The sequence below is a fragment of the Fulmarus glacialis genome, unplaced genomic scaffold (genome assembly GCF_000690835.1).
Source record: "Fulmarus glacialis isolate BGI_N327 unplaced genomic scaffold, ASM69083v1 scaffold39845, whole genome shotgun sequence".
In the NCBI taxonomy this organism is placed as follows: Eukaryota; Metazoa; Chordata; class Aves; order Procellariiformes; family Procellariidae; genus Fulmarus; species Fulmarus glacialis.
This window is the reverse complement of record NW_009215677.1, coordinates 2776-25978: the sequence shown is the minus strand read 5'-3', so window position 1 is coordinate 25978 and position 23203 is coordinate 2776. Positions and strand designations below refer to the sequence as shown.

Sequence of the window (23203 nt, the reverse complement as noted above, 5' to 3'; positions counted from 1 at the left end):
ACATACTGCTGTACTTGCAGGGGATTGATGTCCTTTTTTGCTGTTGCTCTAAAGCAGTAAGGACATGATCTGCTTGTGGCATTATTTCTTGCCCATCTCAGCTTTTCTCTGTAGTGCTGACACGTTGCTTGAGTTTCTGTGCGTAACTTTTTAGGCTTGTAAGGGAATTGTATGAGCAGATTGTCCTACACACGTGTCCGACATACTGCTGTACTTGCAGGGGATTGATGTCCTTTTTTGCTGTTGCTCTAAAGCAGTAAGGACATGATCTGCTTGTGGCATTATTTCTTGCCCATCTCAGCTTTTCTCTGTAGTGCTGACACGTTGCTTGAGTTTAAATAGTCAGGGCAAAGCTTAGCAGCAGGATGGAATTGTGTAGCGAAACGTTCAATTGAAAAATGTGTCCGTGTGGGTGATTTCTGCTGAAATTTAAGTCCTTTGTTCTCTAGGGTGGAGGGCAGGACCTGGTACACGTCTCATAGAGGGCGGTTATGGATTGCAGCTACTGCTAAAAGACCTTCCCCTCAGGAAATCTGTGAACTGGAGACCACCTACAGAATGCTGCTCCGGAAAGGTGAACTTCTCTCCTTGAATCTTTGTATTGTTTGGTACATTGAGCCACGTAATGAGCAGTGTCAGAAAGCCCTCTCTGCTGAGCAGTTATTACTCCTTCGCTTTTTAACCTTCTGTTCTTGAAATTCTCTTCATCCTTTCTGCATTTCGTCAGCCGAATGAGTATGGTGGCAGACTTTAACTCCATCTTTTAGCTGGTCATGTACTCCAAGCACAAACACTGGCGAATTGCACCTGACTTCTGTGATAGCTTTTGACAGGAAAATACTTCATTTATTCTTGGCTCAAGCAACAAGCTATCGAGTGTGTGCTTGCGTGCGTGTGAAGTGGCTTGTGCTTCAGTCTGTTTATAATGATGTTAAAAGCTTTTCATGTATTCTGGCCTTGCGGAAAGCAGGATTGAAAAGCTGCAGGTTCTCAGGAAGTTGTTATTCTCTCGCATGGGTAGGAGGATGCTGGTGGCTGCACTGCATGCCTCTTTGCGGTGTTTCTGCACATCACCCAGCTTAAATGTCATACAGCAGGATTGCCTGCTCCCTCATCAGAGCCAGGAGCTCTTCCTGCGCTATATGTTCCTCTGTCAGAAGCTAAGCAGGGAAAGGTGTATGTATAATCAAATCTCCCAACCTTAGTCCTGTCATGGTGAAGATCCTGAGCTGGAAAAAGAACGACAGGATGTTAAAATTGGCGGTATGTTTTCTTGTGCCTCAAAAAGTAGAAGTGCGTGGAGGAGAGGGAAGGGCACCTGGGGGTTAGAAGACCCCAACTATGTGTGTGGGGATGTGGCTCCCCTTAAGAGATATTTCTTTTGATGCAGATGTGGAATTTCCAAGCGATTATCCCTCAGGGTGCCTCCTAGGCTGTGTGGACGTGACCGACTGTTTATCGCAAGAGCAATTCAATGAGCAGGTGAGTACAGCAAACCAACCTTTACGAGCTTGCATTAGCCAGCAAACTTTTAAAGTAGTGTAACTCGCCTCCAAGAGGTGCTCTAGCGAAGACATTGAATGGAGATTTTATACTGCGATGAGCGAAGACACAACTACTACGCAGTCTTGTATGGTTAGAAAGAGAACGTACCAAGAAAATGCATTTCAGCAATGGCCGAAGGGAGTGGTGGACTAACACAGGCTAAATGCATCATCAGCCTCTCTGGCAGTGAGGTAGTTTGGTAGAAACTAGTTTCTCACATACTCTGAAACTCTTCAGTAAGGACTGACGCCTGTTTAATTAAACCAACACTAGCTTGAGAGACCATGCTGCATGGGCTCATGACAACCGTTGCTTCCCTTGCTGCATGGACAGACGTGCACCAGGATGCTGTGGCTGTGCTGGACTGTGGAAGACAGGAACCTGCAATGCATTAATGTTGTATTTCTGGTTTTCATCGTCATTTGGCAAACTCGGGAGCTTACATCTTACCTTGATGTGACTTCTAAAGCGCTGATTGTTTCTCTTGAATCTTCATGGTGTCCTAATTGGAGAGAGAGAGAATTGCTCCAAGTTTTGCCCAGCCAGGCAGCAATTTTTTGCTACCTCTGGCTATAACTATACTGATCTTCCCATCTCAGGGAGGAGTCTGGATTAGGAGGAGTCAGGTACCTATTTGGCTGCTTTTGGAACGCAGCAAACAACTCCCTGAGCACAGCCAGCAGTTTGTAGTTATTGCAGTGGTTTGTGTGGCAGAGAATGTGAAGGGGCTTGGAAACTCAAGACAGGGTGGAAACGTGGGAAACTCTGCAGCAGTGGTGGTCATGTGCCATTGGACCTTGTCCCCAGCTCTGTGGTACCAGCGGGATCAACTACTCTGGTATAAGAGAGGGCAGCTTGGCCCAAGCAGGGGCATCTAGGTCCATAGCTGCTGGAACTGCCTGGTGCTTATTCCTGGAGCTGGAGGTCACAGTGGCCTCACTGGTGAGAGTTGTGCTCTGGTTGGGGCACCGAGTCACCAGGAGAAGGAACTGTGGGAGGAGGTGAGCACCCTCTCACCAGGGAGGATGGACAGGAGAGCTGCAGGGTCTTCACGGAGACCCTGCAGAGAGGACATCCAGAGCCCCTAGGTACAGGGAAGGAGGGACAGCTGGAGATTACAGTGGATCAAGGCTCCCAAGGGAGTCAAGGGAGGTTTGAGTGGCCTTTTGCTGAATGAGGCAGGTGATTTGGTGACCAGGGACACAGATAAGGTTGAGGTGCTGAGGCCTTCTTCTCCTCAGGCTTCCCCAAAAAGATCTCCTTGAGGCAGGGTTCAAGGAGGAGAAGGACTAGCTGTAGTGAAGGGAGATCGAATCAGAAGTCTTTGAGAAATCTCAGTCCATACAAGTCCATGGATGCTGATGGTGTGCATCCAAATGTGCTGAGAGTGTTGGCAGGTGGTTTTTTTTGAGGCCACTCTTACTTTGGAAAGGTCATGGAGATCAGGAGAGGACCCTGATAACTGTAGAAAGGTGACTGTTACATCCATCTTTAAAAAGGGAAGAAAGGATGATCCTGGATACTTCAGGCCAGTCAGCCTCACTTTGGTCTCTGGGAAATTCATAGTGTGATTGCTCTTGAAAGCCAATTTTGGGCACATGGAGGAGAAGGACATTGGGAATAGTCAGTGTGGATTTACCTAGGTGTAGAATCATGCTTGACTAACCTGATTACCTTTTAGGATTCAGTAGTTAGAGTGGTGAATAGCTTTTACTTTGTATTTAGCAAGGCTTTTAGCCTGGTCTCCTGCAGCATGCATGTATCCAAGATGAGTCATTATAGTCTGGGTAGGTGGACTTCTAGGGTTGACAACTGGCTGGGTCATCAGGCTTCAAAGTGCAGTGGTGGTTGCCTCCTAGTCTCCTTGGAGGCTGGTTTGAGGTGGTGTTCCTCAGGGCTTTTTCCTCGAACTTCTCCTGTTTGATACATTTAGCAATGACCTGGAGGGGGAGATGGAGTGCCCCACAATGAGTTTTCGAATGCTGCTCTTGGGGGAAGCAATGGGTGTGCTCAGCAGCATGGCTGCCATTCAGAGGAACCTTGAGGAAAGGTCTGGTGTGATATTCCTGAAGGCCCAATGCCAAACCCTGCACCTGGGGTGGACTGACCCCCTGCATCGGTGCTGGGGAGCGGCTGTACTGAAGAAGCCAGCGAGCTGAACGGGAGCCCTGGCAGCAAGGAGGGCTGGCAGCATGATGGCCCAGTATGGCCAGTAGAAGTGATTATTCCTCTTTGCTCAGCATTGGTTAAACCACATCTGGAATACTGTGGTCACAAAAAAGATGTTGATGAACTGGAGTGAGGCCAGTGGAGGCCACCAAGATGGTTGGGGGCTGGGGCAAGTGCCCTGTGAAGAGAGGCAGGGGAAGAAGAGAGACCTTCCGCTTCCTGCAAGGAGATTGTAGAGAGACAGAGCCAGGCTCTTTGCTGATGTACACGGCAGGAGGATGAGAGGCAAGGGTCACAAATTGAAAGGGGAGCATTCAATGTGGCTTAAAAAAAATTCCCCATGAGGACAGCCAAGCACTGGAGCAGGCATTGCCCAGAGGGGTTGTGCAATCTCCACCTGTGAAGATTTTGAAGACCCAACAGGACAAAGCCGTGAGCAACCTCGACTGAATTCAGTGTCGACCTTGCTTTGATCGGGAGGTTGGACTAGAGACCTTCTGAGGTCTGAGTCTGTGATGCTGTGACTGACTCCATGCCCAAAATCTGGAGCAGCGGCTTTCCTCGGTGTGTGTTTTATTAACTTACAAAGCCTGCGCTTAGTACCAAGCACAGCACGGCTTTTCTCGATACCGTTTCATGTCTGGTCATTCCACTGCCCCTTGTACAAGTCAGGTTTGGTCTGATGAGAATCATCAGACCATGTAGGGCTTGATAGTGAACCAAGACCATCTTGTGAGATGGAATAAAGGGATTCCTTGGGACGGAGGAAGAGAACACACCAGGCTGATGGGCACCTTCTTGCCATGAAGAGTTGGAGAGGCATCAGCAGCTGGGGGCTGTTTCTCACGAAGTGCTCTTCTGGATTTCCCAAACCCTGTGAGTTTTTTTTAGCAGAGAGAGATGCCTGGAAACTAGAGACAAAGAGAGTATTTCTGATGAGGTTGTGTCTCTTCTTAGTCATGGGCGGAATGGGGAGAGGTTGGAATGTGAGCAGCAGAGGGAGCTTTGGGACTGGAATACAACGAAATCTGCAGGAGTATTTGGCCTTGTATGGGAGCAAGCCTTGGGAGAGAGAAGAGGAAAGGATACTGGGGCCAGTGTAGGGTTTTTTTTTCTGTAGCATCCACTGATTTGCAGTTTTGTTTTAAATGGAGAATCTCGTCCTCCTTCTTGTGGAAAAATATGTCCTGGTCTCTCACAAGTACTTTTCTCTCCCTGACAATTCCCCCTCTTCCTTGGTGGACATGTTCTTCAGGCATTGGTAAAATGGCTGTGGCAGCTTCTTACAATCTGGAAATTGAGCCGTAGGTAACTAGCTTTTAGTCTTCCCATAAAGGAGCCTCACAATTAGCTATGTTCTCTATAAATTCCTCCCAGATTGCTGGCACCACTTGGCCACAGAGACACTGGAGGAAGAGTAGTGTATTCCAGTAGCACTGTTATCAGACCCATAGGCGAGAGATTTACCTCTCTTCTCAATGCCACAATGCCATGGCACCTCCCAGTTTATATCTCACTGGCTTTTTGCTGCTCCCGTATTGCAAACTATTTATAATTCCCAATTTGTTGCTTTTTTACAATGGTTTTGTCCATTCTTTTCCCAGGCTTGCTTAATGCAGTGTTCATTTCCCTAGCTTGTAAGATTGAGTTTAGAGAACTGAGCGTCCTTCTGAAGCTGGTTTATGAGGAAATATATGTTTTTGTGGACTATCATGAGCAGCAAGTGCATCTGAAGGAAGCTGAGATTAATTTAATTGCGAACGCTAGCAAGATGAAAAAGTGTGCAGCGCCAGCTCAGAAATCCGAGTTTGATCTCACTGGGAGTCGGAAATCCCTGTTGCTCACGCTGATGATTCAGCCCAGGTTCATCAGCAACTGGCACCAAAGCCACTTGTCAGCAGTGTAATCCAGCCATTTCTCAGTGTACAAAGACTCCTCCTCATTTCAGGAGGAGAGGGGAAGGAAGATGATGTGTTTTTGCTGCTTATGGCACGCAAAAAACATTGAATATTTCCTAAAGATCTGCAGTATATTAGCAAGTAAGGTAATCTGATGTGGCAGCAGTGACCTCTCGGAGCTTAAGCCATTGCAGAGCTCTTTTCAGGCACTGTGCTTTGACTCACACCTCTCCACTTCACCAACTTGTATTTGAAGCTTCTGCATTTTCCGGAAGAAATCATTTCACAAGTGCAGGGCAAGCCACATTTGCAGATTATACCCACCACCCGAGGATGAAATAGTTCCCTGTCTTGCTCATTGTCTTTTGATGCTGGCCCTGCCTTTTTCAGCAGCTGCGGGAGTTTGTTTTGACTCGTGACCGTTCGTTCCCGTAGGCAAGGGAGACTCTTCCTGGTCTGTCCATCCTGCGACTTTTCTATCATTTCTCAGTCCTTTTGATGCTGTCACCCACTCCCTATTTAGTACCGTCTGCAGATGTAATTTCCTCGCTGTTTGCATCCTCTCTCAGGTTGCTAATGAAGATGTTAGTGGCACCCTGCTGGTATTTTTCTATCATTATCCTCATTTAATATTTTTTTTTACACTTGTGCTCAAAAAACAAAATCAAGCAACGATGCCCTGTTTCGCTGGATGTTGCACCAGCAGACTCAGACCAAGTCCCTGCCCCGAGAGCTTGCATCGTTATTAGGGACTGGTTATTTATCCGCATTATTACCAGACATGTAAGGCTGGCCTTGTGTAACCCCTTCAGAGGGGTCAGTCTTGCAGCTCTGCCCTACGTACAGTATTTGAAGACCGACTGACGTTGTTGAAGTGGTTTGCAGATCTGCAGGGCCACGTGAGAAGTGATGACAGAACAGGATCTTGCATCCAGTAGCTGGCAGGGAGCAGAGGAAGAGCAGAGGAGAGATGTCCTTATGATTAAAATCAGCATCAGGTCAGATGACATTGCCCTAATCCCAGTTGTGCTACTAATTGCATGAACTAGTTAAATCCGTTCCTCTGGGTCTCCTTCCGACATGGAAAATAAACCAGTGCTTCCCCATCAGAGGTTATATATGCCTAATTTTACTGCTCAAAGCTGTGATCTTTGGATCAAAGCTGCTCTAAGAGCAGAAGTTATTATCAGGTAGGAAAGTCCACCCCAGGTACCAAGTGTCACCTGCTTTGTTTGCAGGGGAGTGAAGCCAAAGCTGCTTTCTGAATTCAGCCCTGCTGCTGAGGGCGGGTGGTTGGCTGGTGCCAGGAGATCCCTCCGCGTGGCTCTTAAATCTCAGTATTTCCAGTTGAGCTTTGCACATCTTACACCTCCTCGGAGCGTGTTCTGGGCTCGTTTCCTTCTCTTCGTGGCAGCCACTCAAAAAGCCTTGGTTGAGACCAGAATGATCCCTTTGTTACTCTTTTCGACGCTAAAGGTGACCTGGAAACTTTTTCCCCCCTGTCGAGATCTGAGCGTTGATGACGGCTTTTCCTTGCTCTGGGGCTGATGTCACCGACACCTTGAGCAGAGCAAGGAGCTGCCTTTCTTTTCCTGCATGAGGTGTCGGTGACTTCAGCAGCACTCGCTGGGGAAACATGGGATGGTGCAGGCAGGGCTTGGCAAGAGTCTAAAGCAAGCAGGGAACTATTTACATTTATGCTATTTTAATGTGCTCTGTAGTCCATGTTCATTTTGCTAATGACTGGGATCCGAGAGACTATTACTTTAACTGGAAAAAGAACATTTCCGCTGCTGCTATTTTAGTGGTCGATAGGTGTGTTTGGTCTTACTTTGAATGTGAGCGCACACACATGCCGATATCTAGATGTAGCTATTATCTCAGGTTGAAATATTGGGTAATTATGTTCGACGGGAGTAAAGTGTTTATTTTCCATTTCTAGGTGATCGCTTAGTGTCCTAAATCTGCACAAGGGAACACGTCTAAGCTATTTTTGTGCCACGAGATTGAAACTGTCATTTAAATAGGCTCCATCTTTCCCTCTCAGGAAATTTGCCCTCCTCTTCCCTCCCCAGTGAAAATAACAGCAAAAAAAATCAGACTTTGGCACCAAGCATACAGGACTTGCTTTAAATTCTCAAACAGGAATGAAGAAGAAGGGTAGAAATTTTCTATATTTAGACTCCAGAAAGTGCCTGTTTAGATTATCTCCAAATAAAGGAACAATAGCCCACTGATAATATTTGCCTAAGAAAGAAGTTAATGAGGGGGAGAAACACAAACATACACATTGACATTTACTTTGAAGAACAGTATAAATACATAGAGACTTTTTACGAGGACCTTCTCCCCAAAGTAAAGGTTTCCTAGCAGAGGCTCTGAGTGAGACAAATGCTTGTTTGTGTGATGCTGTGGCTGTCCTGGCACCTTCGCTCACCCCCGCTCACGGGATATTTGCCTTCTCATTCCTGAGGCTTAGCTATTGCACCTCTACCAATGAATGATTTTTAGCAGGGTTTGGAAGGCTAGATCCGATATACTTCCTTCTGCAGCAATCTAGGTGGCTGTTAATGATTGCAACCGACGAAAGGCCTTTGAACTTTACAGGTCCCTGAATTCTCCTAAGCTGAATTTGTCTTTTGTGTGTAGCCTGATGCCAGATCAAGAGATATTAGGCATTAGTCTGGCTTGCAGGGACCTACGGGTGATGCATCTCTTTATTCGGTTTCTCACCACATAAAGCCCCCCTGGTTCATGGTTCTAGGAGCAGAGCAGAGCAGGCCTGCAGCTGGTTTGGATTATAGACGGTAAGAGATGGGGGAGTTTTTCCTTATGTGAAGTGCTTTGGTTTTCATCAGAGACTCTTCTAAGGCTCCAGCTGCCTTGCATAAGCCAGCAGGTTTACTAAGGCCACTGCTCAGTCTGTTAAAGATGAAGGAGAGATTGTCACTTGATGATGATTAATTTAGGAATGCATTAACATGCCAAAGAAATCAAATGATAGAGGCTAGCTTGCCCTCTCCTCTGGTTTTCTAGACCCTAGGGAAAAAACGAAGCCAAGGCTGAAGCATATGACTTAATTAATGATGACTGTGGACTTAGCCTCTGCTACCATTTCAGCAAACTAGTCAGTGATCTGGGATTTTTTGTTCTCTCCTTTCAGATGTGGTCAGTGATACTTGCTGCCTTCTTGGTGTTTGGTTTTTATTTAATCCTGAAACCAAAGGTTAAATAAAATTGACCTCAAGCCTGGCTGCTGCTCAGGTGCCCCACACCCTCGCTGTCTGGTTGTAGCTCCACCAGGTTGAGCCATGACCACCCTTTAGGTGGTGACCCCAAATGACAGGGGAGCTGGCAGCTACAGAATATAACCACCGCGGTAAATGTACGCGTGCCCAAGGACTATGCTTGCTTAAGCTTTCTTCGGCATGTCATCGATTTCATAACCCCGAACAGACCGGTCGCTCAGATATGTATCCTGGTTTTGCCACACGTTGGGCCGTGAGAAATCCCATCACGTTGGTGGGGTTGAGTCAATAGTTGGAAGCAGCCGCCGGCATCACGCTTCCTCGGGGAGTAGCAGCAAGGGTCAGTGCGAGGAGTGGCGGCTGCCGAAGTAAACCAGGGCAGGGACGCGGATGCCTTATCTGCACAGGGCTGTGTTCACCAAAATTAGGTTTTTTCCAAAGTTCAGCTGATCTCTGACACCTGCTGCGCTCAGCTGTGCCGTTTTTACCCCTTGCTTTGCAACTCTGATTTATGAAAGGACTTTAAGAAGCTGCTTGAAAATGTCTGGCTGTATCTAGCAGGCGTTCTGAGCTGCTTGAGCAGAAGCAAGTGCCCTGGTTTCCCCTCATCTCCTCCTCCCCATCGCCTCTTTCCTCCTCCTTGCCAGCTTTTGTCCAACAGCGCAGGCGGTGGGGCTGCATTGCAGCTGAGGTCTCCGCCGTCCCTTGGCACAGGAGGATGAAAATGGCTCTTTCAGCTGAGCCTAGTACACTACCAAATATTTTTCCAAGTCCACCCAGTTTCCCCGATGGTTGTCAGGCACTGTATAAACGTCGCAAGCCCTTCTTGTGCTGCTTGTAGGGTTTACCATGGCTGGGTGTTTTCTCAGGCTGGGTGTTGAGCTGCAGAAGGGTGTTGGTGGCTGTAGGTCTTGTGACGCCGGTTCAGGGAGAGCAGGGGGGGTGCCCACCGTGCCCAGCACCGCTGAGTCCTCCAGGTCTCCTTGCAGACTGGAGCCCTGGCAGACTGCTCAGCATTTTAAAAATCTGAGTGCCCCAGCACGAGTTTGAATATTAAATCTACATTTCAAAGTCCTGTTATTACTTATTACGTTTTAATTGCTTCCCCTGCCCTTTGAATCAAAGTACAGCTTGTGGTGTAGGAACACGACGAGAGCCAGGCTTGAGGCTGGGAGGCGGAGAACACCCACCGGATGGATCCAACCGGCCAGGGGAAGGGTCCTGCGGCAATCCCAGCCTGCTGCGTCTGGATCTGGTTGCGTACCAGCTAAGCATGCGAGGGGCAGAGCAGGCAAGGACTGACAGGGCGTTGTGGGAAGAAGGGGAAAGGAAGGCAGGCTAGCAAAATTCCTTGCGCATCCTCGCGAAGGGAGCCTATGCCAGCACATGATCTGCCAGCAGCAGATGTAAGCTCTCAAAAACAGCAGGGAGGATGTTGACTGCAACAATGCATCAAGGCTGCGGTTTGTAACCTCAATAGTAAGGCAGTTAACTTTTTTTTTTTTTTTAACAAAGACATTTTGATTGCCAAATCCATAACCATTAGCAGCTGTGGTTTCGAGCTGTTCCTTCCTCACACGTTGCAGTCTAGACCTGACAGGCTTTCAAACAAAAGTTTGGCTGCCGGCTTTTGTTTGTGTTTCTTCACGATCCTACTTTTTTTTCTTTTTTGCCCATTTGGTTGGTTTGAATTGAACATCGGCGCATATCCGTTTTCTAACCCAGTCTCCATGGAGTGGCTTCTCTGCATCCATGTGGTCTTCTGTGGCCAAGGGCAGCGTGTAGAGTTCCTCGGGTGCACTCTCACAAGGCTGCAGTACTGGATATTTCTGCCTCAGGCTAGAAAATTTGGTGTTTCTAGAAAGTTGGATTTGCTTTGGAGTTTCTGTTTAGGAAAATGTTATGTTTCTCATGGGCCAAAATCCTGGTTGGCCAGTGCTAAGGCAGAGGGAACAGGTCCTTAAAAGATGATGCCTGAAAACGTGCTCAAAGTTGAAAGTGTGATGCAAGACCATGTCATGAGGGAGATCAAACTTCAAAGTGAAGCGCTTGGTGCTCTGCAAGCTCTTTCCAAAACTGGAGGTCTGAGTCAGGAGAAGGTGACACAGAGCAGCGGCAAACCTGGATCTCCTGGCTCAGGCGATGGCTCCTGTTGCCAGTCATGTGTCACCTTTGGGTGAACGTGCCCTGGAGCATTTCAGGGCGAAGGCTGGGTTGGAAGATTGGCTAGATAATCCCCAAAAGTGAACATCAGTGTAAAGAGGCGATGGAGACTACCGCTGTTAGAACAACAGATGGGGAAACGATGCTTCAACACCACTCTCCTTGGAAAAGCGACAAGGACGGATGCCACTTGGGCACAGCGGTTCTTGAAGGCTGGTCCTGCAGACTGTGAGAAGGATGGGATTTTTTTTTTTCCTCTCGATATTAAATAATCTTACCTGCAGGTGGACTGCAGAGCCGATAACTGAGCTTCAAGCGCTGGTTCAGTTTTGGCTGCAGCTGTACCCAGGCAGCTCCACGGGGTATCTGCAGGCAGAAACCGGAGTTATTGCTGGTGGTGCCCGAACTGGAATCGGGGAGTTTGCAGCATCCACAACCGGATAAGCATCATGCCTCTCATTTCTGAGGGCTCCATTTCTCCTGCATCCATGTTGCAGGCGCTGCGAATGCCCCTCTTTGGCTGCGGCACCCCTGTTGCTTGCCAGAAACTCCTGACTTTCTTTTCCCCTTTGCAAACCGCTAAAGAAACATTTTCTAGCTGGATGGTGAGCAATTTCCCTCTGGAGAGGAGGAGAAAATGGTTGTTTAGTAGTTAATTACCTGTTACGTTAGTCTGACAGCTATGAAGCTTATGAGGCGTGAAAGAAGAGCGGATCTGCCTTTCCCACAAATCACCAAGAAAACGGGGTGAAGGAAGCTGCGCCCGGCTCCCAGGAGGATGCCTCGCATCCCGCTCCCCTCCCTTGCACGTGGCCAAGGGGCTTCTCATAACGCCCGGGGAAGAGCCCAGTGCGTGTTTTTGCCTGCTGGGGAAAGCTGATTTATTGCCACTGCTGGTTACAGCAGCCCTGCTCTTTCGGAGGGGACGCTGTCTCCGCCAAGATTATTTTTTTTCCCTTTGAATGCATTTTACGGTGAGCTCTCTTGCCAACACATGGGCTCTGCTTGCTTTTATTCTTTCCAGACAGCGTTGCTTTCCAGCGCTGCCTCTTTTATTTCAAAGCTCTTAGAGAGCAGCGGGGAAATGAAGGCTGGAGCTGGTGTCCTGGCCCAGCGCTGCCTGGCAGAGCGAGCTGTATTTCCCCTGTTGTTCACCGAGGAGGCACGCCAGGAAAATGATTCAACCCTTTCCATTATTAACCTTGCAGAACATCTCAACCACCTCCTTGCCATTTGGTGCCAGTGCCCCAAGGCCACCCCCCGGCAGCTGTAAGATGGAGAGGATGGCGGCAACCCTCTGAAGGACTACAGGTTCCAGCGTGCAATTCTCCGCTGCGCTCTGGCTAACCAGGATGTGCGCCGGGGCCGGGCGGTCGCACACTTGATGGGCAAGAAGAGTGGAGGAAAGCTCACGCTGCATTGCAGGGCTCTGTAGGCCAGCCTGTGTAAAACGCCGGGGCTATTCCCACCCGGTGTTAGCATTCAGTCTCTTGCTCTGCGTTTGCTTGTCTCCTTTTGTGTCCAGAGACCTTAATGAGAGCGAAGGATGCTCTTGAAAGGTCGCTAACGAAGCTGCCAGGGAGTGTTTTGGCTTTGTGCTGCACAGAGCTGCTGCTCTGTTGCACACGGTGCCTTTGTTCCTTCCTCAGATGCACCAGAGCAGAGCTCATCTCGTTAGTGATGGTTTGGCTCCCCCCCGGCATGTTTTCTTTCGGCTCTTTCGATTCCCCTGCCTTCGGTTCATGGCACTCGGGTTCAAGCGAACGCAGCTTACCAGGGAGGGGTGAAGAAACTGAGGGGCTCGGGACAGCCCTTCTCTGTGGGTTTTTTTTCCCCACTGCTGAGATGGAATCGGGATGAGCTAAGGGTCCCGACTCCTGCATTGTTACCAGCGATGCTGGGCAAGCTTGCACGGCCCCCGCATCCTGCTGCAGGCTTTACCCAAATCAGGGAAAAACATATTTACTTTAACAGATTGGTGGTGGTGGGGAAAAATTAGCAGGATTTTTTTTTTCCCCTCAAATGTCAGAGAAGGTGGGTTCGTGTCTCTGCTGGCTCCGAACTGGCTTGTCCCTTTCTTTGCTCTTTTGCTGTGGGCTGCGGATGGGGAGGCTGGGCAGCCCTGCTGCTATTTCTGGTGGTGACGAGCTGGTGATGAGAGACAGGGACGGTGAAAACAAAGCGTAGGGAACATTCATTAGCAATTATCCCTGCTTGCAGCTTGATTGGGGTGGCTGTTGGGGACATCTGATAGCCACTTAATGTATGTTCAAAGTGCTGGCTGCAGCGAGAGGGCAAATCTGGTGGCCGGTTTTTTGCAGAGCCTGGCGTTCAGCTCCCTTTTCTAGCTTGTACTCAGATGCTACATTTAACCTCGAGCTCTTTCTGCGTGTGTTGAGGTGCCTTGAGATCTGCTTTTTTGTTCCCCCCGCTGCTCATCTCTTCACAGCTAGGATCTTACAAACCTGTTAGCAGTAAATTGAAGCCCGGCTGGTGCGGTCACAGAAGTGGGATGAGCAAGGAGGGTGGTGGTTGCATGGACACCAGTGTATGGAGAGTGTATGTGGGGTTTTCGACTGTGTGAAGCAGTGGGCTGGAGCAGCAGTTGGTAAGCCGTGCCAGCTGTTCACAGCCCACAGAGCCCACCGTCCTCCCAACTGCCTCGTCGCAAGCCCACTGCGAGGTGGCAGAAGGTCTGAAAGGAGCCTGAATCATTTTTTTTACACTGTAGTTACATTGCATAACCCCTCTCTCGAGCTTTCCTGCTCATCTGCAGGATTGGAGGAGGGTGGGTTTTCTCCTTCTTGAGGGACAACCTGGCCTCTGGACTTTTTTTGTTGTAGAGGGCCTTTTTAGCCACCTTCTCCTAAATGCTGAGTTGGTTCCCGGCAGAGGCAATGTCAAAGCCTGGAGTACTGGCACCTGTCCTATTTACCACCCTCAAGATTATAACGATGAGTGCCATTGAAATTAGGAAGGAACATCCCCCATCAGACTCTTGGCTGGGTTTGATTCTTGGTCTCTTGTAGAGAGGGAGTGTCGTTTCCTACTAAATCAACCTTTTATTTAAAAAATTGCTGTTGCAGATCCTCTTTACTGGGGATATGCTCTGTCTTCTCTCTCTGGCACACTCGATGTGGCTTTTGGGCTTTTACTACAAGTCTCAGATTTGCTGAAGCGCTGATGGGCAGTGGCCACTACCTGTGGGGCGTCGTAGTTGGGAATAAATTTGTTCTCCATCTCCTAAACTTACTGCGTTGCAGATTGTAGAGTGACTTGACTGAACTCTTACAGCAGAAACATTGAGAAATGAGTTTTTTACTCGTTAGATATTTGGGCAGCTTTGGAAAATGTAATGGAGGCAATTGTGTTTGGTATCTTGGTGGCAGCGTCTCTGCTGAGAGCGTAAGTGAGCTGCCAATAGGTGAGGCATCTCCAGTATGGGGCAGGTAGATACCGATGTCCTAGTGCCGAGCTAAGCTGCAGAAAGAGCTGTAGGGGCGGAGGAGCGCTGCTGCTCAGCCACGCTGTCTGTCTTGATCTTGTTGATGACGAGACAAGATAGTGTAGATACAGTCTGTAGGTGTTTACAGGCGATGTTGCTCACGGTGATCATGCGTGACGTTGAGAGCGAGCGCTGTTTAGGGGACTGAGTAGCAACAGGGAAGGATTTTGCGTAGGAAATAGTAACAGCTCCAGTGACTTCTAGGAATGAGGTCCATGGAGGTAGTTTCTAAACACGTTAAATATTGGCAGCTTGTTACAGGTGCACTGGGGAGAGGCTGTGCTTTTGGTCCTGCTGATGTGTTGTGTGGCAAAAGAATATCTCACTGTTTCTCTGTTCAGGTTGCAGGCAGTGGTTTCAGGAGGTACAGCGGGCACGTCTAACCTCTTTCTTCTCTGTGAGAGGAGTCTCGGTTCCTGCCAGCCTCCAGCCATGTGCTCCTGCCATTCACCCGCTTCACCGGACCCTTCTTTGAGCAGTTCAGTCCATTAACCCAATAGAAAACTGACTTTGCCCAAAACCTCCCTAAATTTCTTCGGGGGGAACGAGTTGAATTGACTTGTGGAAGGGACCAGGGGAAGAGGGGAGCCTGGCCATTAGGTTGGCTGAGCATCTTGTGAGGACTCAGCATCTTGTGGGAGCTCAGCCCCATCTTCTCCACCTGGGACCATCTTGTCTCTAGGCAGAGGAAAGGGTTACAGCTTTTTCTCAGCTCTGGCAGGCAGGAATATTCTGCTTTTGTTGTTCACCAGGATGGGATAAGAGGTTTCCGGGGTAGGTACAATAGGAAGCCTTAAAGGTAGCGGCTTAACGAGGTGCTCCTTCCCTGCCTCCTGGGGATGAGATGCCAGAGGAAGGACCAAGGCTTTTAAAATGCAGGACATGGATGGATTTGGTGCATGTACAGAAATATACCCTGGGAGTGAAGATGAAAGGCTGCGGCATGGAAGCATAAACCCAAGTTGCAGCTGTGGCATCTGCCTCAGCCTTGGGATCGGATTGAGCTGGAAGCTTTTGGAGCTGAAGGTTTGATCCTGGTTTTGGATGAAAGCTGTCAGCGGAGAAACCAACCTGGCTATTGCCTTTGCTGCCGATGCCTGGGTACCCGTTATGGGGATAGTCCCTGTGTGAGGGCCTGAAAGGTGCGTGAAGGGGGACACAGTGATGTCCAGGACCACCTAGGAGATGGTGGCTGCGGAGATTTGGGAAGCAGCTGTACTCCAGGCAGCAAGACCTCTACGGCACACTGGTCCCGGACACACAACCTGGCTGAAGAAGCCACTGGCTGAACCACATGTAGTAGAGCGGGGATGGACCACCTCTGCGACCAGGTCTGGATGGTGGCTTATGCCCCACCGCTTTATGGTGTGACCTTCGGAGGCCATGCTAGTGTGGGAGCTGCTGGGTAAGTCAGGTCCTCTGGCTATGGAGGGGCCACCAGTCACCTGCATGATGCCGAGAGCAATAGCAGTGCCAGCATTTTGCACTCACCAGGCGTTGGCTGGGGATATTAACACTGGCTCTTTCTAACCTTCCAAGATCCTCCTTCCCCGCAGATGGGAAATGAAAATCCTTGGCATTGGCATGGAGCGGTGGAAGCAAGTCAAGTAACATGGCTCAGCCAGAAGAAAAAAAGAGGAAGAAACCTCTCCAACCGCAGATCGGTACAGCGGGGTATCCGCGTGCGATGCAGATCAGTGCGGCTCTTTCTGCCCCAGTACGGGTGTTGTACAGAGCAGCTGAGTGCACGTACATCTCTGTCTCTTGCTCAGTGAACAGCTCTTACACGCTGTTGTAAAATGAGAGGGGCTGGAAATGCTTTCCCCGGTTGATCCAATCCTGGTGTCAGGCTTCTGTAAATCTCCCCTAACCGCTGGCAACGCTGCCAAACCCTGCTACAGCGCAGGGAGAGCGGGTTGCTCCCTGCTCCCCTCTCCGTGCCCAGCTGTTCCAGGGCAAATCCAAACTCATCTTGGCAGGTCGGTGAGAGCTTTTCAAACACTCAGCCTAGGAGTCATTTGTTAGTAACAAATGGGGGATTTGCCAGGACACGCTGCTCCATCTGGTCTGGCATCCTGTCCCCTACAGCAGCCTTGACGGATCTGCTTGAGGAAGGCAGGGGAGCAAAAAAAAAAGGCGGCAGTTTTCCCATGGAAGGGAAGCTGCTTCCGCACTCTGTTTGAACTGGGTTTCCTGGGCTGGAGCACCTTCGTGGCATGCCCTCGCCTCTGCGCCTGTCAGCGCAAGGTCTGCAGCTAATGGAGAATCTGAAGTGATGGTTGGTGTATACATTTTTTATTACTGTTTTGCATTTCACTTCTGAACACCGGTGAGGCTGAGCTGCATCCAGACAGGACTTCGGTGCACTTCTCTCGCTGAGTGGATTTTTTTTTTTTTCTTCCCTTTTTTCCCCCATGGTTAATGAGAGAAACAATCTGTTTATACTCTCCCTATAGAATTCCCCCATGTCTTCATCGCAGTGAAATCTCTCCATAGACTTCGTACACAGAGCCAGCCCTGCATGGAGACGGCCGGCTTCTCTGAGCCATCGACCTAGCATGTTACAAGCCGTTTTTCTACTGCTCACCCTTTAGATACAGACAAATCTCAGGGGCTGCACGTCCCACAGCAGGATGATGCATGCTCTCCAAATCTCAAAGCCCTTGTGTTTGGACTGAGCTTTGTGGGGAAGAGATGGGGATGTACCTGTAGCTGGGACAGCTGCTTCAGTAGAACCCGTGGCCACCCTTCTGGTGGTCATCATCTTGTTGGGTTGGCCAAGCTGTTTCGGTTGAGGTGCTGGTGTGCCATCCACAACCGGCTGGCGTTTGGTGGGGGTACCCGTATCCCCGGTCAGCTGAATCCGGGAATGCTTTGGGCTGAAGATCGGTCCCATGCTTGTCCCAGTGCAAAGCAGGCAGTGAGCAGGCAAGCTTCAGAGGGCAGGGCCCCCAATTCTCTGTTGACACCCCACGCTTTAGATCAGCTTAAGCCAGGTGTAAACCCACACCTTTTAGGTGGCAAAACACAGGTCAGTGCTAAAGGGGGCTGAAAAGGGTTGGGGAGCACACAGGGAAGTGGCTTGATGAGCGGATCAGAAAAGGGAACAAACTCTAGCAGAGGCGCGAGGGCAAGAGGCTTAGCGAGGGGCTCACTGATTAAGACCCAAACCTGCAATTGTTTTTTTTTTTTTCATTAAAAGTTCTTGAACTGTTTTAGTCTGAGCTGCTACAGCCTAGATATAGCCCATCTCTTAAATAACAATTTCTCTGCTCCTGACCGCCGAGCTCTTTTCTCACCCGTGGCAGTTGGTCTCACTCTGTTTTGTGTGTGTGTCTGTGTTTCACAGTATCCGGATCTGAGCCAGGAGTCTGGGTCTCCATTTGTCTTTATCTGCACTAATCCCCAGGAGATGGTTGTGAAGTTTCCCATCAAAGGAAAACCCAAAATCTGTAAGTAGTAAAGTTTCCACAGATGCCCCCCTTGGCCTTTCGTGCCTGCTCTCATCACCAACTATGCTTGCCTTTGCCATATGAGTTCGCAACCTTTGCCCTGTGCTCTTTGATCTATAGGTGTTTGTTTAATGACTTGAATACATCTGTAATATTTTTTTTGTCTTCAGTTCCCCTTTCCCCAGATGTTGCTTCCTTCCTGCCTCTGCAAACACTCGGGAGTCAAAGAGCGCTCGTGTCTGCAGCTGATCTGCTTCTGGCATCAGCCTGGATTGGGATACAAGCTGGTGCAGCGATGCTCAGGCAGATCTGCGCTAGTTCCTTGCCTGCAATTCAAAATTGCCCTCTTGCCCGTGAGGATGGTGAGGGCTTGAAGCAGCAAGAGCTGCAGGGCCAGATGGATGTTCTCCATCCGCAGGCCGGCAGGATGGGATGTCCTGGCAGAGCTTGCAGGGAAGCGCCGCAGCATCTGTCTGCGCTCCGCTTGCCAGCGTCGTTAGTCCCTTTTATGAGCCACCAGCCCCTCCGCAGGCTGCCAGTTATTCCTGCCCGCTGCCGTAAAAAGGATGGAGGAGGGATGCAGCAGCTGGGGAGCCTGCAGTCAGCTCCGTCCTTATTAGCAGCCTCCCCACCACACAGCCTGGGGAAGGCACCGTACACACGTTCAGGGGATGTGAAAAATTAATTTGACAGGCTAAAAGCAGCATAAGCAGAAATAGTCTTGGCTGTTTGTCTAGCAGAGCTGACGACTGGGTTTTCTTTCTCGTTTGCAACGTGGTTCTCCGGGAGTAGTTGTCTAGCAGCACAGGAGCAGCAGGATTTCTCAGGACCGGTTAATAAGGGGTTTTGAAGCACAGTGTAGGGTTATTTTTCTTGTTTTTGAGGGGTTTTTCCCCTCTCCACTCAGAGAAGCACTGTTCTCCCACGGCTTCGGTCTCTCCCTGGGCGTTGGGGGTATTCCTGCCCTGTCAGCGTATTGAGCAGGGCAAAATGATTTGGTTTCTTCCTGCCTTTTGTAGCAACATCTGGGAGGTGCGTTCGGCCGATGGCGACAAATGATGCTTGGTGAGCTGCAGCGCTTGGATCTTGCTAGCGGCACCGTCCTCCCCCAGGGACGGGTCTTTCCCAGCCCACCAGTGAGCGGGCAGGGCTATGCTGAGCTATTTAGGATGCAAACGTCTTTGCTGCAGTAGAACAGCCTCGTTGCTGTTGCGTGCTGAAGCAGCCGCTGCATCTTTTTTTTTTTCTTGTTTCTCTCCTTGCTTTCGTACAGGCTCTCCCATGCCCCTTCACTGCCACATCTGCCTCCATCCAGCCGCGGTTAGGAGGAGAGCTGCCGCCGGCGGCTGAAGGGGGAAGCTGCTGCGTGGTGTGAGCGCAGGGCAGCCGGCTTCTGCACGTCTGCCTCGCCGGGTGCAGGCGCTGCCGGTCCCTTCCCCATCTGTCACATCGTCTCCTTTGTGTTGTGACACTTTCGTGCTTGGAGAAGGATCAGTCTAACAGCCTGGAAGGACTGCCTGCGCTGCCCGCTCCTGCTGCTGGCCCTGCCTTTCCTGCCCTCCATGTCGACAGGAGCCGTCAGGAGAGCAGCGCCGGGGGAGACTGTGGAGTTGCACGTTCCCCTCCCAGAGGGGACGTTGTCCGTCTGGGTGATATTTGTGACAGCCTAGGGAAGGAGCAGGGAAGGCTTTGACCTTTCATCAGGGTAAGGCGCTGTTTTAATAGGAGCTGGCATCACATCCGAGGCAGTCAAAAGCTTAATTCTCCAAGCTGGAAGCAGAGCAGGGGGAAGGTGCCGGCTCACGTCCCCACCTGAGCTCGCTGGCTGCCCCAGTCTCCTTGAAGCCTGGCTCAAACCATGACAAAATGCCAGTTTGTCTTGTTGGGAAGCCAAGCCGGAGCAGTTTTCCTTGCCAGATAACAGCATGGACCTTGCTGCGATGACATCCAACTGCTTCTCCATTGCAAATTAGTCATTTCTAGCAGCCCGGGGATGGGGAAAAAAAACTTAACATAGCTTGATTTTTGCTGCCAGGGTTATTGTTTGTGTGGAAGGGACGGGCACTGTGTTTGCATCATGTTTGGAAGCACGGCTGTCCCCAAACACATTCCCACTTAGTTTCAGCACATGAGGACAAAGCACGGTGGCGGTTCTCGTGGGAGATTTCCTTGAATCCGGGCAAAGCTTCTCTGAAGCCTCCCTGGAGCATCGCTCAGAAACCTCCCTTCAACAGCCGACGGCTGGTAGAGCACGGAGGAGCGGGCAAAGGGACACGTCGCAGTGTGAGACGAGAGTGCTTAAATCATTGAGCGGAAAGAGAAGGGGACCCTGGGGCCGTTGCCTTATTTTTAGCCTATTCCTAAAGGTTATCCACGTGGTGTTTTATCTTTGCCAGCAGATAGAGCCGAGGAGCCTCCTGATCACTTTTGGGGTCCAGGAGGAGCAGGCAGGTGCGTTAAATAGGAAGTTTACAGCCCCGGAGGTGACACAGTGTTGGTGGTGGGGGACTAGAGCATGGAGTGAGTGTGAACTCGCGGCCTTTCTCCTGCTAAAAACCCCGTGGCTTGGCGACATGGTGGTCTGACACGGCGCTTCCGGACAGTCTGGCCGTGCTGGCTTAGCCTTGTTGGGTGCCCATCGCTGTTGCCAGCCATCGCAAGGAGGGGGCTTATTCCCCATCCTTAGGCGGGTGGAGAAAGTCTTCTCCTGCATAGGGTGGCAGAGAGGATGGTGGATCTCCCAGACCTTGTAGGAGAGCATCTTCCAAACTGCAGCTCAGGGCAAGAACACTGTCTGAAAACAGACGCTTCAAGTAATATCCTATTTTGCCCTTTCGCTTGGCCTCAGTTTTAATTTTCTTATTTGTGATGATGGAAGAGTTTTGCATATGCCCTTTTGTGTCCCGTGGGCTGCAAGTTGGCAACTGCTGCACCGAGACACCGGCAGCATCTGGTTCCTGCTTCCAATTTTGATCTGACCGTAGCTGCATTTCAGTTTGCGCATCTATGGCACAGTGACTTGCAAACCCTTGCTCGCATTTTTTTTGCATGTTATGGGTTTGGTGCATTGAACTTCCCTCTCAAGCTCAGACAGGAGCAAGGCTGGCCCAAAACTCAAGCTGAAGGAGGAGGACTGGTTTCAGGGAGGCTGGGTTGTCCTGGTGGGACATCCTGAGTGAAGCAGTTTTGTAACCTGCCTCTCCTCCAAAAGCATTGTCGGACTCTTTGTTGAGCTGAAATTGAGAAGTTTTCTTGATTTGAAGAGGAGGTGATGGTCTCTGGCTGGTTTGGAACCATTTTCTCTGGACAAGCGCCAACTTCTCACAGCACACAGGCATTTACTGGCAGTTTTTGGAGCAGTGGCCAAAGCGGGACCGGTTTGGAGCCTGGTGGATCTGGTCCCCACCAGGGACGAGATCTGCTGTGTGCTGAAGCTGGGCTGGAGCAATGCAGCTCTCCCAGGGACCGCATGGGCTGTGCTTCACCCACGGGGTGACACCGGGCTTGATTCCCTGGAGGGACGATGCTGCGGGACCCAGATGAGGTGCCTGCCAGCTCAGGCTCCATCCACCTCACTGGGATTTCACTGGGATGGTCTCTGTCTGTCCATCTCCCTGGGATCAAGCTCTGATCCCTTTGCTTCCCCTCCTGACGGTGTGACCATGGTGGACACCCCATGTCCCTCCTGAGGGATGCAGGGGATGCTCCCCAGGGACTGGGGCTGCCATCCCCAGCTCACCGCAGGCTCTGCCGTTTTTCCTGCTGGCTTCTGCAATGCGGTGGAGCCCTGTCCCTGCTCCCAGCTACAGACAGAGACGGGATGAGGCTGGCATTTGGAGGATGGGAAGTCGCAGGGGAGCAGGAGCAGGGAGGTGAGTTCCCCGGGAGATGTAGCATTAGAGGAGGTGGCCGGTGCTGGCTGATGGCAAAGCCAGGAGGCTGGCTCTTTGCCATGCTGCCTCACTTAAGGTCACCCTCCCTTTCTTCCTCTCCCTTTTGGAGGAGGGAGCTTTGCCTGGGAGAGCAGGAACATCCTTGCTTTTTTACAGGCAGGGAGAGGGGGACAGGGACACTCCTCCAAGGCAGCACATCACCCTCCCGGCTTGCTTGCCATGCCTGGTTTTTGGCTGCTTCTGCAGGAGTTGCCCAAATCCCATGTGTTGGTGTCCTGCTCCTCTCCCAAGAGGTGGCAGCGAAGCCACCAAGGGCTGTGAAGCTCAGTGGGATGAGGGGAGGTAGCTTTTGCTCTGGGTTCCACCGGAGCAGCCGGCCGTGGGCGCCTGGGCTCCCCAAGGTGCTCCCCAGTGGCAAAGACAGCACGGCTCTCCCAGCTGGTGGCCTTGGAAGCCACCAACCTGGCGCTTGACAGCATGGAGCCGTCGGTCCCCATCACCTTCTGTGCTCCATTGCATTATCATCCCTAAGCTGGGGGTTTATTGTCCCCAAGCCCGGCTTTCCACCACGCCGCGGAGAAACATGTCCCCGACATGGTGCTTGATGGTCCCCCATCGCCTTTGAACGTGTCGACACGCATCCTGCAGGCAAGCGAAGGGATCGATTTTCCCCCCTGGTAGTGGCGGGCGAGTGCTGGATGTTAATTTACTCTCCTCCTCGCTGAATTTCCCCTGCTCTGGCATCTCTTTGCCACGTCGGACACGCTTGCCCCCAGTTCCCTGGTGTCATGCCTGTGGAGGGAAGCCACGGCGGCTGGAAACGCCTGACTCCTCAAGCACGATAATTGAATGTGACAGGAACACACTAACTAGGAGACCTTGCTGCCTCCAGCTGATTTGCATTGCAAATAGCATTTAAAAATAAAGAGTGATGAGGGTTTGTTGTGTTTTTTTTTTTTTTTAATCCCCTCTTTACAGGGAAGCTGGATGCAAAGATCCATCAGGGAGCAAAGAAGGGGTTAATGAAGCAGAAAGCAATGGGGTGAGCCGCGGGGGAGCAGTGCCGCATTCCCACGCAGCACCCGACTGCCACTGAAGAGTGCCAGGATGGTCCTCGACTCTGGAAAGCAGGTGCAAGACGGATCCTAGTGCTTGTAGGTATTGCTTTATCCGTTATATTCCAAAACCATTAAAAGAGATGTGTTTTCACTGAGCTCTTGCCCAACAGCCCTGTGCTTCCCGGGAAGTCACATGCTGCGAACAAGGGTGGGTGGGAGATGGAGCTTGACGGGAGGAGATTCAACCAAGTGCTGGCATCTCCGCATCTCCT

At 50.6% G+C, this 23203-nt stretch overlaps 1 protein-coding gene across 1 annotated transcript in view; it reads left to right on the top strand.

The window, feature by feature from the left end:
* The window catches only part of TRIP4 (thyroid hormone receptor interactor 4), a gene marked incomplete at its 5' end in the record, with an annotated part of 33024 nt that extends 10092 nt beyond the window's left edge, over positions 1-22932 (top strand). Inside the window, 4 exons of the mRNA XM_009579015.1 lie at positions 450-574; positions 1391-1482; positions 17878-17980; positions 22852-22932. Of these exons, the coding sequence (XP_009577310.1) occupies positions 450-574; positions 1391-1482; positions 17878-17980; positions 22852-22919 (388 nt within the window). The remainder of the gene's footprint in view (positions 1-449; positions 575-1390; positions 1483-17877; positions 17981-22851) is intronic.
* Positions 22933-23203: the final 271 nt, after the last annotated feature.